The sequence below is a fragment of the Panthera leo genome, chromosome A1 (assembly GCF_018350215.1).
Source record: "Panthera leo isolate Ple1 chromosome A1, P.leo_Ple1_pat1.1, whole genome shotgun sequence".
NCBI classification, from domain to species: domain Eukaryota; kingdom Metazoa; phylum Chordata; class Mammalia; order Carnivora; family Felidae; genus Panthera; species Panthera leo.
In genome coordinates, this window is record NC_056679.1 from 115,169,509 (window position 1) to 115,182,412 (window position 12,904).

At 52.7% G+C, this 12,904-nt stretch overlaps 1 protein-coding gene across 12 annotated transcripts in view; it reads right to left on the reverse strand.

Moving 5' to 3' along the window:
• Positions 1–965: 965 nt before the first annotated feature.
• Positions 966–12,904, reverse strand: part of SIL1 (SIL1 nucleotide exchange factor) — a 288,817-nt gene continuing 276,878 nt past the window's right edge. For all 12 annotated transcript variants that reach the window (XM_042936630.1, XM_042936624.1, XM_042936594.1 and 9 more), the window contains 3 exons: positions 5,709–5,805; positions 5,102–5,266; positions 966–1,485 (listed from right to left, as the gene is read on the reverse strand). In XM_042936630.1, coding sequence (XP_042792564.1) covers positions 1,129–1,485; positions 5,102–5,266; positions 5,709–5,805 — 619 coding nt within the window. In that variant the 3' untranslated portion in view covers positions 966–1,128. The remainder of the gene's footprint in view (positions 1,486–5,101; positions 5,267–5,708; positions 5,806–12,904) is intronic.

A 12,904-nucleotide genomic window follows, 5' to 3' on the forward strand; every position in this document is an offset into this window, starting at 1 on the left:
AGCTCAGTGAAGCTGTGATTTCTATATGCAAGGCCAGGATGGGGAGATTTCTACATGGAGGCCAGGAGGGGCTGCCTGAGCAGCAGGAGAGAGCCTGTGATGCAGTGGGAAAGGCTGAAAAACAAAAGCACCAGAATCCAAATCAGGAAAGCCCAGGGCCGGGGTTGCCGTGGCAACCTGCAGCAGGCTCCCAGCCTGGCACTCAGCCTCTGTGGGGTGGGGGCCGGGACTTGCCAGGCTCGGCTGCCCCCGCCTTCGAGGCCTCCTCCACAGAGTACCTCGGCTGACACGGGGGAGGGGCTGGGGCACAGAGCCACACCTCTGCCCTGTCAGGTGAGCCACAGTTCTAGCTTTAGCAAGATCACTCCTCTCCAAGAGTAAGGCCTACACACCCAAGGGCTTCCTGAGAGCCACAAGCCACCCCCAATCCTTCCACCACCCAGGCCCAGCACCAATTGCTCAACCCTAGCCCACAAGCTGCCTGGGCTGACACAGCACTCAGGCTTCCACCACTGCCAGTGGCCTCAAGGTTAATACTTGAGAATATAGTACAGGGTCCGTGAGATGATCCCCCAGACCTTCCCTCAGAGCCAGGTGGGGGAAAGAACGAGCTTGGATGCCAGATCCTGATGCAGTGCTTTCTGCATGTTTTCTCTCACTTAATGGCACTCCCCTATGACAGTTGAGAAAACAGGGTCAGGGGAAGGTAAATGACTTCCCAAGGTCGCAGAGCTACTGGTTGTTAAAGAGCTGGTACCAGCCAGGGTTTTCCAACTCCTGAGCCCGGACCGTTCCTATGGGGCCTATTACTAGATGCTGTGGGCTTACCATCCGGCATGTCATCAGGGGCCCCTCAGTGGCCTGTCACCCAACAACCTGCCTAACTGCCCTAGGGGGCTCCCAGACACAGCCCCCCAACCACAGGACTGTGCCCCACCTACAGAGACACAAAACAAGACAATGGCTCTCATGCCTCCATTTAATGGCCAAGTCAGCACTGCCCAGATGATACCCAGGCCCCAGTAAGGAAGTCCTCCCTTCTGCCTGGTATCCCCTGAAGAGCCCACCCAAGCTGGTACCCAACAGTCTCACCAGTGCCCCGGTCCAGTCCTGGTGTTAGGGGCAATCTCATCTCAGCTCCTTCAGCAAGCTGTTGATAGATCCCAGCAGTTCCCGAAAGTATCCCTCATCCTCTCCATCTTGGAGCTCCAGGGTGGCCAGAGCCTGGTACTCAGCCTGAAGGCTGACCAGTGTCCTGCTGAGCTGGGGGTCCTGATGGTAGCGGTCCCGGCAAGTGGCCAGGAGGGCTCCCAGGGTCTGCAGCACCTTTTCGCGGGCATCATGCTCAGGGAGGGCCAGGAGGTGAGCAGTGATCTCACACCAGCCCTGCTCCCGCAGGCCTGGTAGGAGGTGCACCTGGCGATACTGCTGCAGCTTCTCTGGGGACGTCTCCTGGGTCAGCTCGGCTTCCTCCTCTGCAAACATCTGCCATCCGTGTGGCCACACACCAGGGATGGGGTTGGGGAGAGAACACACAAACATCAGTCAGCTCTGCCCTTCAGACAGGAAGGCATGTGGCTGACCATGAGTCCACCCCTCTGCCTCCATCCTTTTGTGCCTCCAAAGTCCAACATGGGAGAAGGTCGGCTGGACTCATGACTTCACACAAGCTCCCCCACCCATTTATCCCTACGTCCACCTGTCTGTATCCATCCATGCATTCATCAAAAACAGCTGGGCAATGTGCCAGAGAAACCAAGACTGAGACAACGTCCTAGCCCTCAAGGAGCTCAGTGTCTAGCAGGAGAGTAAAAATTTCCTAAATAGCAAGATGAATTTAGTTCAGCAGTGTAGTGTGGAGGCAGATAGGCTAGGTTCAAATTCCTGCTCCAATACGGACAGCCAAACGGCCTTAGGCTGCCACCGCATCCTCTCTTACGTGGCGATGACATGACCCCCCTCAGGACTGTTGGGGGGACTCACTGGGGTAGTGAACACACACGCAGCCAGCATCCGGCACACAGCACACCCAAAACATGACCTTTGCTATCAAGTAGAATCACATCATCTACACCTGAAGCAGCATTAGCTGTAAAGTGGTGTGTATAGCACCGTCCTCACCACCACTAGATCCACTCCCTCAGAGGAGTCAGGACACAGGGCAGAGAAGATGGCATTTCCCTGAGGTGGGAGGCCAAGGAGGAGCTCTCCAAGTGGGTAAGATGAAGGGTCCACATACAGGAGGGTCGCAACAACAGGACTGGGCCCACCTCCTATCTGAAGAAGGGCAGGTTGTTCTTGTCCATGGGGCATGAGGGTCAGGCTGAAGCCCAGAACACACAGAACCCTGGCTGTCCCTCCAAGGAACATGGCCTTTATGCCAAGGGTCTGGGGAGTTGAGATAAATTTGGGCAGAAAGTCACATGCTTGGCCAATGGCTGTAAAGTACAGAAACCCATCCCCACTAGCAGGAAGTGGTGGAAGCCAACCCTGCCAGGCTGCCAGAGGCAGGGAACACCTGAAACAGCTAAGTTTCCAGCTTATTTCAAATGTCAGGGGAAGGCTATGCAGAGGCAGAGGGTGCACAGTGGGGAGATGTCCCTTCCTGGCTGTACTAAGTGTCCCTGCAAGAAGAAAGAAGAAATGTCGGCCCTAACTCCAGGTGAGAATGAGGCATACAGAGGACAGGGAAGGCAAGAGGAAAGCCCCGGAGAGACCAGGGGCCACGGTGCACCACCTAAAGGCCTTGGGGTCCATGGGGCCTGGTGGAGGGAAGCAGGCAGGGGCAGGGATCATCATCTTGTAACAGAAAAGGATGAGAGGAACCTGGTAGTCCTTTCTTAACCCACCTTCAAGTGCCACAGCTCCGCCTCTAGAACATCGCAGTCCTTCCAGCCCTTTGTCTCTGCCCCTGTGCCCTGCCCCTCACTGCACTTCGTCAGTCCAGTGCCTCCCACTCCCAACCTGCCTCCCCCAGCCCTCTGATGGCAGACTGCTGCCCAGCCCCAAACCCTCCACCACTGGGCACTTCTGATGATAAAGACTAAACCCCTTCCCAAGGACTTCAAGGCCCTGCAGGGTCCACCCTGACCTGCACTTGGCCTCATCCCCATATCCACCCTCACTCATGCACCTGTCACACAAAATGTCCCCCAGAGCCTTTAAGGTACAGCTTGGAGGTGCATTCCTACCCAACCCCAACTCCATAATAACTCATTCCTCAGATCTCAGTGCCTCCCCTGACTCCCCAGAAGAGGTCAGAGCCCCTGACTTGTAAGCCTCTGCAGACCACATGCTCCAGGTAATACTCGGATAAAAGCCTGCCCAAAAGCACCAAGAGAGAAGGGACCAGGGACCTGGGAGAGCACTGGGCAGGGCAGACAACCAGTCACCACCTGTGGTGGAAAGAACCGGTGAGTGGGTCATCCCTGTATCCCCTCAGCTCCATGGAGGCATGGAATGGATGTGGATTCACGACCACTGGCCAGCATCTCACTCTGCATAAGCAGCAATCTGAGAGGTGGTCCACTCTCCATGGGAAATCTGCATTTCAGCTGCTACTTTGCCACAACACCACCCTCAAGGTGTGGGGCACCTCAAATTGCAACCTGACATGCCTCCATCTCAGGCAGCTCCGATCAAGTTCCAGTCTGATTAGTTCTCCATTCTTTCCAAAGAACCACAAGAATTACCTCAAGCATAGTGTGGCTGACGTGTGCCTTAAGGTCTCTGGCTGGCTGCAACTCCTCCACCACCCTCCTCATCCCACCCCATAGAAGGTGTCTCTGTACTGTCTGCAGAGACACCAGTCCCTCCCCAGCATTCACAGCACCCCAAAGCCTCAAGGCAAGCTCCGGGGGCCAGGTGACTCAGGCAGCTCTCTGGGGATACACCAATGTCACAGGAGTCACCACCCAGGACTGGGACAGCAAAGAGATACCCAGTACACCAGAGCAAAGAGGTGAGTTTCTCCTGGGAAAGGCCAAGCCAACATGCAGGTCTTTCTCCAGGCTTGCTTGCCCCTTCCCAAGAAGTCAACTGTGCCCGGGCCTTATTAATTGGATGTAAGCACCACATGACTGCCTGCTGTTATGGGTTTCTGCAGCTTGAAGAGGGAGAGAGAGATAGCGGGTGGGGCAGGCAAAAAGAATGAGAGACAAGGTAGGCCAAGAGAAATAGCACCAGAGAGTGAGCACACAACTGCAACTAACTGACCGAGAAGCAGCGACAGACAACTCTGACCCTCAGTCTGAGGCAGGGGCAGGGAGGCAGGCTGGGCCTCTCAGTCTCCAACACTCAGCACTGGTTCCAGTGGCTGCCCAGCCCTGCTTCCCAAATCTGCAGTCGGCTGTTCTAGGGAGAGTGTGGTCCGAGAGAGGCAGCTGAGAAAGCCCGGCTAATGCTCTCTGTAGCCGCTGAATAAAGAATACAGACCTGGCTGGTTTTATGCAGCTTTAATTAAGATACTTTTCAGGCTCATAAACACCAAAGTGGGTTGGACACCAAGTATCCTCCCAGGTGGCAACAACAGGGGTCCCCGGGCCCCTCGAGGGCAGCCATTCTGAGCCCTCGCCCAAAGCCAAAGCTCCCAGAGGAGCCACCTCCAGGTTTCTAAAATCAAGATTCAGCATCATTCCAGCCTCTGGCTAATTAGTGTTCCGGCTGCTGCAAGGGCTCCCAGACACAGCTGCTCCAGCCCACCTGCTCCTCATCACTCCCACCCTAGGCTTTAGCCAAATGAATGACCTTTCATTCCATGAAGGGCTGACCTGGCCATTTCTGGCCTTCCATCATGCTGAGCCTGCCGCCTGCATACTCTAGCCTGGCCACTGTCAGTGCCCCCGCCCCTGCTCCTCCTCACCAGCCCTCAGCTTTCAGTTTAACAGTCACTTCCCACAGGATACCCTCCCGGAGGTCTCAGAAATTCTGGGTGAAGGGCCCTCACAGCATCCCCATCTGCCCAGCATAGTCTGGCACATTTTCTCAGGATCATTGTCATGAGGATGGAAGGCTAGATAGAAAAGATGTGGGAGGGGGTGGGGGTCAAATGGCCAGAAGCAAAGTAAAGTGAGGGGGAGGCACAACATATCCAGGCACTCACCTTTTCAGTGACCAGGTCATAAAGCAGAGTGACCACACGCACAGCCAGCACCTCTGTGCCCTTCGCCTGCACTAGGGTCCTCAGGACCTGCAGCCCCCCCAGTTTCAGGAACTGCTGCTGGGCATAGGGGAAGTGTCGCAGGAGGGAGCACAGCGCAAACAGGACCTGCAGAGGGTGAGGAGCAATGTGGAGCTGGCCCTGCCTCAAGGCTCAGCAGAGGCAACCAGAGGTACACCCACTACCCCACCCCTGGCCCACCCACCACCCACCCCTGTGGGTGGTTCTAGCTACACTCTAGAACACAGGTCTGTGAGAGCCAGAAGAAAGGCCAGGACAGGAAGCCCTTAACATCACCCAGTGGGCAAAGGCCGAGGACAGGGAGCCAGAAGGTGGCACCCGTAACTAATCGTGGGAGCTGAACCTAGGCCTCCAGATGGCTCAGCAGGCTGCCATGCTGCTTTGGGTGAGTGGGACCCCTTCCCCTATGCCACCCCATGGATGACCACTCAGATCCCAAGGGTAATGTAAAGTCTGAAAAGGGACCCATGCCTTTCAGGCTCCACAGGTGTGCTAGGGGCTGGGCAGAAGGAACGGAGCAGAAACACACCTTCTTCTTTGCAGTGAGAGGCTGCTCCGTAGCCAGGATGACCAGCAGCTTCTGGAGGGCTCCCCCTTCAATGGCCTCTACTTGGACCTTTGGGTTGCTGGGGGGAAAGCACAGGACAGCATGACATTGTACCTACTCACCAACTTGGGGGAATGCCATTGTACTCCCCAGGAATCTGGGTGGTTAGGGAGATGCTAACATAAGAGCCATACCCTAGGGAAAAAAAGGTGCACAAGGGAGTGTTCCCACTTGGGACAAGCTAGAACTTAGCTGAGGGAACAGGCCAATTGCTAAACATCCACCCGGGTATGAAGGCCTATGACCAAAATGACAGGGCCAACGGCTTCCATGCCATTGCCCTACCGTCTAGCAGCCAACGGGCTGGGATGACCTGGGAAGAGAAATCACTTCTACCATTTTAGGATCTCCTGATGCTAAAGGTGCTTCTCAGTGTCCCTCGCATGGAAAGCCTTCCCCCACACTCCCCAAGCCTGCATAGGTTCTTCTTCCTTCCATGATCCCAGGCAAACATACACTGGGGAGCAATTATTAAAAACTCTGTCCTCCTCTGAGCATGAGCCCCTCTAGTCCCGGGGCTGGAGCCCATTCCTCTTTCCTGTCCTGGATGGAACACACAGACCACATGTAGTCAACGCTTGTGGGAAGAAAACAGGGAGAATGAATGAGATCCAAGGAGACTCTAACCCTAAGTAGATCCTAAAACAGGGCCCACCCAGATGCTTCCCCACTGTGAGAGTAGCTACTGTGATTGTCCCTGTACTCTTAGCACTCAGCACAGAGCCTATGTCATGGGACCCAGGAAAACAGGGCAAGAATGACACATGTGCACAACCAGAACTATATCAACCAACACACAGCAACACTAAAACACTCAAAACCTAGAGCTGCCTCTGGAGATCCTCTCCCTGTTCTGGGCTGGAGAAAGAGTGATAGATAGGTTCAAACATTCAGGCACAACTCTCCTAGATGAAAGGATAGGAGCCTGGCTGTTGAGACCTCCATAGGGCAGGGTGCCAGGCAGGGGATATGTCTGGGAACCTCTTGCTTTCTACGATCAAATTAGTGATCAATTAGGGAATAAGTGCCAAGCACAGGGACCTGTGTAGTTAGGCCCTTGAGGGACCTGTGTAGTCAAGGCTCCCTCATCAACCACTTAGGAGGCCTCAGAGAAGAAAGGTGGTGGCAGGCTCCCAAAAAGCCCAAAACCAGGAGGAGGGGGAGGGGCCAGGCCAGAGGTCACAGACTGGCTCTCGCGCTCACCCAGACAGCCCACAAAGGGCACCGAGTCTTTTCTTAGCTCTGGCTCCTTCACTTTAGCATGACCACCAGCTCCCTGGAGACCCCAAAAGCATCTGCTCCTCCTAACCCCCAACCTCGGCAAGGGGCCTTCATGGCATCTTGCAGAGTAAGGCAGGGTCTGAAACCCAGGCGGAAATGGGAGGCACCTAACAAGAGGGTTTACACTGCTGCTTGCAGGAGAGGGCCTGCCACACAGCAGGTGCTCTCTCAAAGATGGCCCAATGGCATGGTGATGGGGCCCAAGTGAGGCCTCAATGGACCACCCTCCATTCCTACCAGGCACTAGCTTCAAGTTTCAAAGAGGACTTAGCAAGCTGAGCCATTTTTCCTGCTGTAAATGGGAGGTGCCTGAGTGCTTCTGCATCCTCTCATCTAGAAAGGACGTGCAGAGTGGGTGCTACCCTGTCCCACTGCAACTCCACTGGTGGGTTTGAGAAGCAGCCTGGAGATGGGTCGGGGTCTCTGGGGAAAGGAAGCTGACAGCTCCTCTCCAGACAGGCAGGTGGGCACCAGTGCACAGGGAGCCTGGGAGCTGAGTCTTTCCCCTGCCCTCTGCTCCCCCAACTTGAGAAAAGCAGCTGCTTCATCAAAGTGTGAGCTAATTAGGACTGTCTTTGCCATCATGTGCCTGAGGAACACTCACCCGCAACAGGCAGGGTCTTTTTTCTAGGAAAAGATGACCCTGCTGAGAAATTCACACAAACACCAAATACTGCTCCCTAAGAAAGGGGGGCTGTGAGACCCAGCATCACATCAGCCTCAGAGGATGCATCAGAGAGAGCATACAGAGCAGCAGGGACAAGGACCTCCAAAGAAAGCATATAGGGCTTGGTCGTGGTTTACAGATCTGCTGAGAACAAGACCCAGGGATGAGATAATCTCCCGGCCAACTCCAGAAGACAAGGGTGGGGGACCTTAGGAGACCCACTTGAGCATGCTAAGTACAGGGACCTACCTGGGCACCAGCCAGAGTAATAGTCCTGTCACGAACATGAGGCGGTACTGGGGGAGAGGGGAACTGTGCTCACCCAGGTCTGAATGGTTAGAAGGGGAGAGAAGTACCAGGGCAAAAAGCAGAGGGCTCAAACCATGTAGGCAGATCCCTGGGATCCTCCAAATAGAACATGAGCTGACTAGGAGTAAAGAAAAGATGCCAAAAGCCATTAAGAGATAGGGCTTCCCTGGTACTCCATATCTACAGGAGCCCTGATATAAGATGCAGAGGGCCAGACCACACTCTGTCACAGGAAAGATGCAGAGGCCAGCCACTGCTAGGTGGCTGCACAGAGAAGCCCCACATGCAGGGCAGATTTGGGGGGGAAGCTCAGCCTGATATCGGCCACCAAACAAGCCAGGATTCACATAGGAGAGAGACCACACCACCAGACCTTATTTACAAGTTTCAGAGTGAATGAATGACCAAAAAGCTCTGGGGGATCAGAAAAAGAACAGGAAGGTCTGGGCTGGGAGAGCCAGGAGGGCTGCACTGGAGAAGAGGCATTGCAGGAAGCTGAAGTTCAGGTGAAGCATAGCTATGGACAGGAGGAAGGGCAGGTGCTCAGGGAACAGCAGGGGTGTGTGTGGAGAGGTGACACCATTCAGTACAAAGCTTCCCTGGAAAGTCATGGAAAATGGGGCTGAGAGGTGCAGCTGACAAGCAGCACCAGTGCAGGTCAGGAGGTCACGATGCTTGTAGTGACAAGGAGGCCTGCTGGCTGGGACCGAGGAGGGGCGATGCAGGACCCAGAACCTGTCCATAAAGCAGAGCCCACTCCTGCTTCTTCCTCGAGAAATGCCGCACCCAAAGTAAGAGTTATAACAAGCTCCTTCAAGGCACACAGACACCAGAAAGGGCCCAAGAGCAGCGTCTGCCTCAGGACAGTGGCCCTGGGGACAAGAGATCAGATGGGAGAACACTCTGAGCCACGCAGTTTACCACTCCCAGGTCAGGTTGGCTCTGGGTATGTAGTGTGTACCTCTAAAGTGACCAGCATCCCTTCTTTCCCACCCCTCAGTACAGTCACTCTTCGCTCTCCCTTCCTCTGAGACACTCCTCAGAGTGCCTCTCTCACTCCTTATGGTCCCGATGGGGCAGGTCTCAACCCCCTAGAACCCACAGAAAGGCTTGAGGATCGAGTACAGGTCCACGGTCCATCACAGCCTGCCATCACCATGGCTTCTGTGGGCCACCCAGGACTGGATAACCAGAGCACTCAGTCTACACTAGAGTCAGGACAAAAAGAAGTTTCCTTCTCCATAAGATAGGTTGCTATAAACCAGGAGCATGTATGGTTATGCCGATAGCAGCCGGGTCCCACCCTATCCCCATGGAGAGAAGCCCATTAGGGGAGTAGAGAATAGAGCTCACACAGAAGTAAACCAGAAGGAAAAAGAGACTGATGTCTCTTTGCTTTGTCACTTGCTGAAATCATTCTCATAAGGCAATAAACCTACGTTTTCACCTACAGCAGAATCCTGAAGAACCTGGGTGAGTAGAGCAGGACCATGGGCTAATAATGGCCTCCAAAGGGCTGCGCCTTTTCTCCTGACGAACTTAAATGAAGGAGCCCACATTAACTCTGGGCCCTCCCCCAAACTTCAGTGGTGCTGTAGACACTTCAGGGGGTCCATATAATACCCTCAGATAACAGCTTTTTAGTAATGCCCAGTAGAGGGGCTAAGGAACACAGAAGAGAGAGGTGGAGAATATAAAGTTTGTGTTTCTTTTGTTTCTTTTTTTTTTTTTTTTAACGTTTATTTTATTTATTTTTGAGACAGAGAGAGACAGAGCATGAACGGGGGAGGGTCAGAGAGAGGGAGACAAAGAATCCAAAACAGGCTCCAGGCTCTGAGCTGTCAGCACAGAGCCTGACGCGGGGCTCGAACTCACGGACCGCGAAATCATGACCTGAGCCGAAGTCGGATGCTTAACTGACTGAGCCACCCAGGCACCCCTAAAGTTTGTGTTTCTAAAGACACTCAGTCCATCCAGGCAGGGACAGGAGAGCTGGGCGTTTCTTGAGCAATCCACTCTGGAAGAGCAGAGACCAGCATGCTCTCAGAACCTCTCTCTCCCTGGTGGCTCAGCCTTGGGCTCTAAATGTTCATTGTTGTGTGTTTTGGGGCATGAAGTTTCCCCCAAAATAGCTGGGTGAGGTTAGGGGATGTGCAAGGGCTGGCCTGGAGAGCCCTTGGCGGGAATCCTGTGCACAATGGCTCATGACCTTGGGCAAGTCCTTTCATTTCAGTTTCCTCACCTATGAGGCAGAGCTAAAACCACCTGTGTTAAAGGTATGCTAATGGAAGCCAAGATGCTAGCCAATGCAGAATGACTGTAAGAGTAAATTACAGTGGGTTTGCTACAAAGAGCCAAGACCATTTCCTCAAGAACACAGATGCCCGAGGCACACATATGCTGGCCTCATCTCCTTCCTAGCATATAGACTCAGGACTAGAGCTGTGGCTCATGCAGGGGGTGGGGACAAGGTGGTTCTTGCTGGCTGGAAGGTGGGTGTCCTGACAGTTGGAGATTTGAGTGAGTTAAAAGGGCAGGGGCCTGGCATGCCTCTCAGCAACATCAGTGACGCTGGTGTGCTCAAAGTCAACAGAAGGATATTAAGGACGTAGCTCGTCTCTGATGAGATAAATGAGACTAAACCTTGTTCAGGGCTAAGCTGGCTGGACTGAATAAATACCATTAGCACTCGGATTACTGGGATGTTCACAATCAGCAGGCAAGTCAGCTGTCTGTGTGTAGAGGGATGGCAGCAGCTGCTACTTTGTAAATCTTGGGTAGGGCTGGGGGGAGATCACAGAAATGGAAATGATTGCCTTTGCAGAAACCAAGCAGTTTGGTTCAGGTGACTGATACAGGCAATCTGCCAAGGGTCAGAGATCATATTTTAGTTAACTAAAGGTGAGCAAGTGTTGGGGGTGGGAGCAGTCAGGGGGAAGGTGGTAGAGCTGATCTCAGAGTGTATCACCAAGCCCGGCCACAGGGCCCAGGAGAGTCCTGCGCAACTCAGGTCCAGGAGTTGCCCTTCTCCCTCTTTGGCACTCAGGACTCGCTACATAATTTTCAGGGCTGGTACAGAATGGAAATGTGAGGCCCTTGTTTAAAACTTATTAGAAACTTGGGGCGCCTGGGTGGCTTAGTTGGTTAAGCGTCTGACTCTTGATTTCGGCTCAGGTCATGATCTCACAGTTCATGAGTTCAAGCATGAGTTCGAGACCCACATCGTACTCTGCACTGACAGTGTGACACCGGGGTTGGGATTCATTCTCTCTCTCTGCCCCTCCCCCACATGCTTACTTGCTCTCTCTCAAAAATAAACAAACATTAAAAAATTTTTTAAAAATTATTGCAAACTGAAGATGGTAAGGACAGAACATTAAACCAAGCACAGGCCCTTTTCACTGCAGGGTCCTATGCAGCGATACGGATTACACAGCCATGAAGCAAGTGCTGCTGACATCAGGGGTGTGTGCGCTGAAACAGAAAATACATAGAGATCCTGCTTGGGGTGAAGTGAAAAAACAAGGGCTGAAAAGGGAGCCTGGATCATTGGAAAAGGAGAAAAACTGGAAAAGGCAGAGTTCCGGAAAGGGAAATGAGGGTTAGGTTGACAGGTTAGATGGGGCTGAGTAAACACTAAGGTGAAATCCCCAAAGCAGAGCTATGTCTTCTACAGTGCCAGTGACCACCGGTCACTCAGGACACACCGGGCTATGTGCTCTCTCATGAGTCCTCATGAATTTCTAAGCAGGGTAAATTTTTTTTTTCATTCTCTTCTCTTCTTTTTAATGTTTATTTATTTTTGAGAGAGAGAGGGGCAGAATGCCAGTCGGGGAGGGGCAGAGAGAGAAGAGACCCAGAATCTGGAAGGAGACTCCAGGCTCTGAGCTGTCAGCACAGAGCCCGAAGCGGGGCTCAAACCCATGAACTGGGAGATCATGACCTGAGCCGAAGTCAGTCGCCCAACCGACTGAGCCACCCAGGTGCCCCCTTTTCATTCTCTTAATAACAGAATAAAAAAATACCATTGTTCTGAAATACTCCCTGAAAAGATCCTATGCAGTGTGGAAAGGAAGCAGATCTCAGGGGAGTATGTGGTCAGGCTTAATCATTTGTGATCCTGCCTGATGAAGTGGTATACATGCTCACCTTCTTGCCCAGAGAGAAAGATTTCTTCTCTGCTGGCCTCACCTTGTCTGTGCCCTAACGTGAGGCCTTGATCATCTGTGAAACACAAGGATTTGCAGGATGTATAATCTTGAAATAGGCAGTTCACTAGGGATCTATACTAGCCTGCCATCTAGGGATCAATGGAGTTAAACAATTAGTCAATCAAGATAGGGACAATTACCAACTTGAATAAAAATAGAATAGGTTCACCAAAAAAATAAATGCCACATGAGAGTGAACCCTCAAGAGAATCAAAACATCCAGCCAGTAACATGAGATTAATACCACAACGGGGATGATGGAAACTACCCTGGGCCCCTGGACCCTGGGGAAAGGTAGGATTATCACTGGACATATTCATAAACAGTCAACAACCAGAAGGGAGTCATGTAAGCAAATGAAGGAAGGACACACACAATTCACCACAATGATGGTGCTCACAAGAGTATCTCTAAGAGGCCCTTTTTGCATGTACATGCGCGCACACACACACACACACACACACACACACACACAGTGATCAACTGCCCACCTCTGGAAAGAGAAACAGGGTCTGAGAGAGTAGACCCAAAGAATTTTAACAGACATCTGCTAGCTCTCATACATAACTCTGCATCACAATCACCAGAAACACTGTTTTGGTGGCTTGTTATTTTATTTATTTATTTTTTTTTAACTCTTCAATCATTTC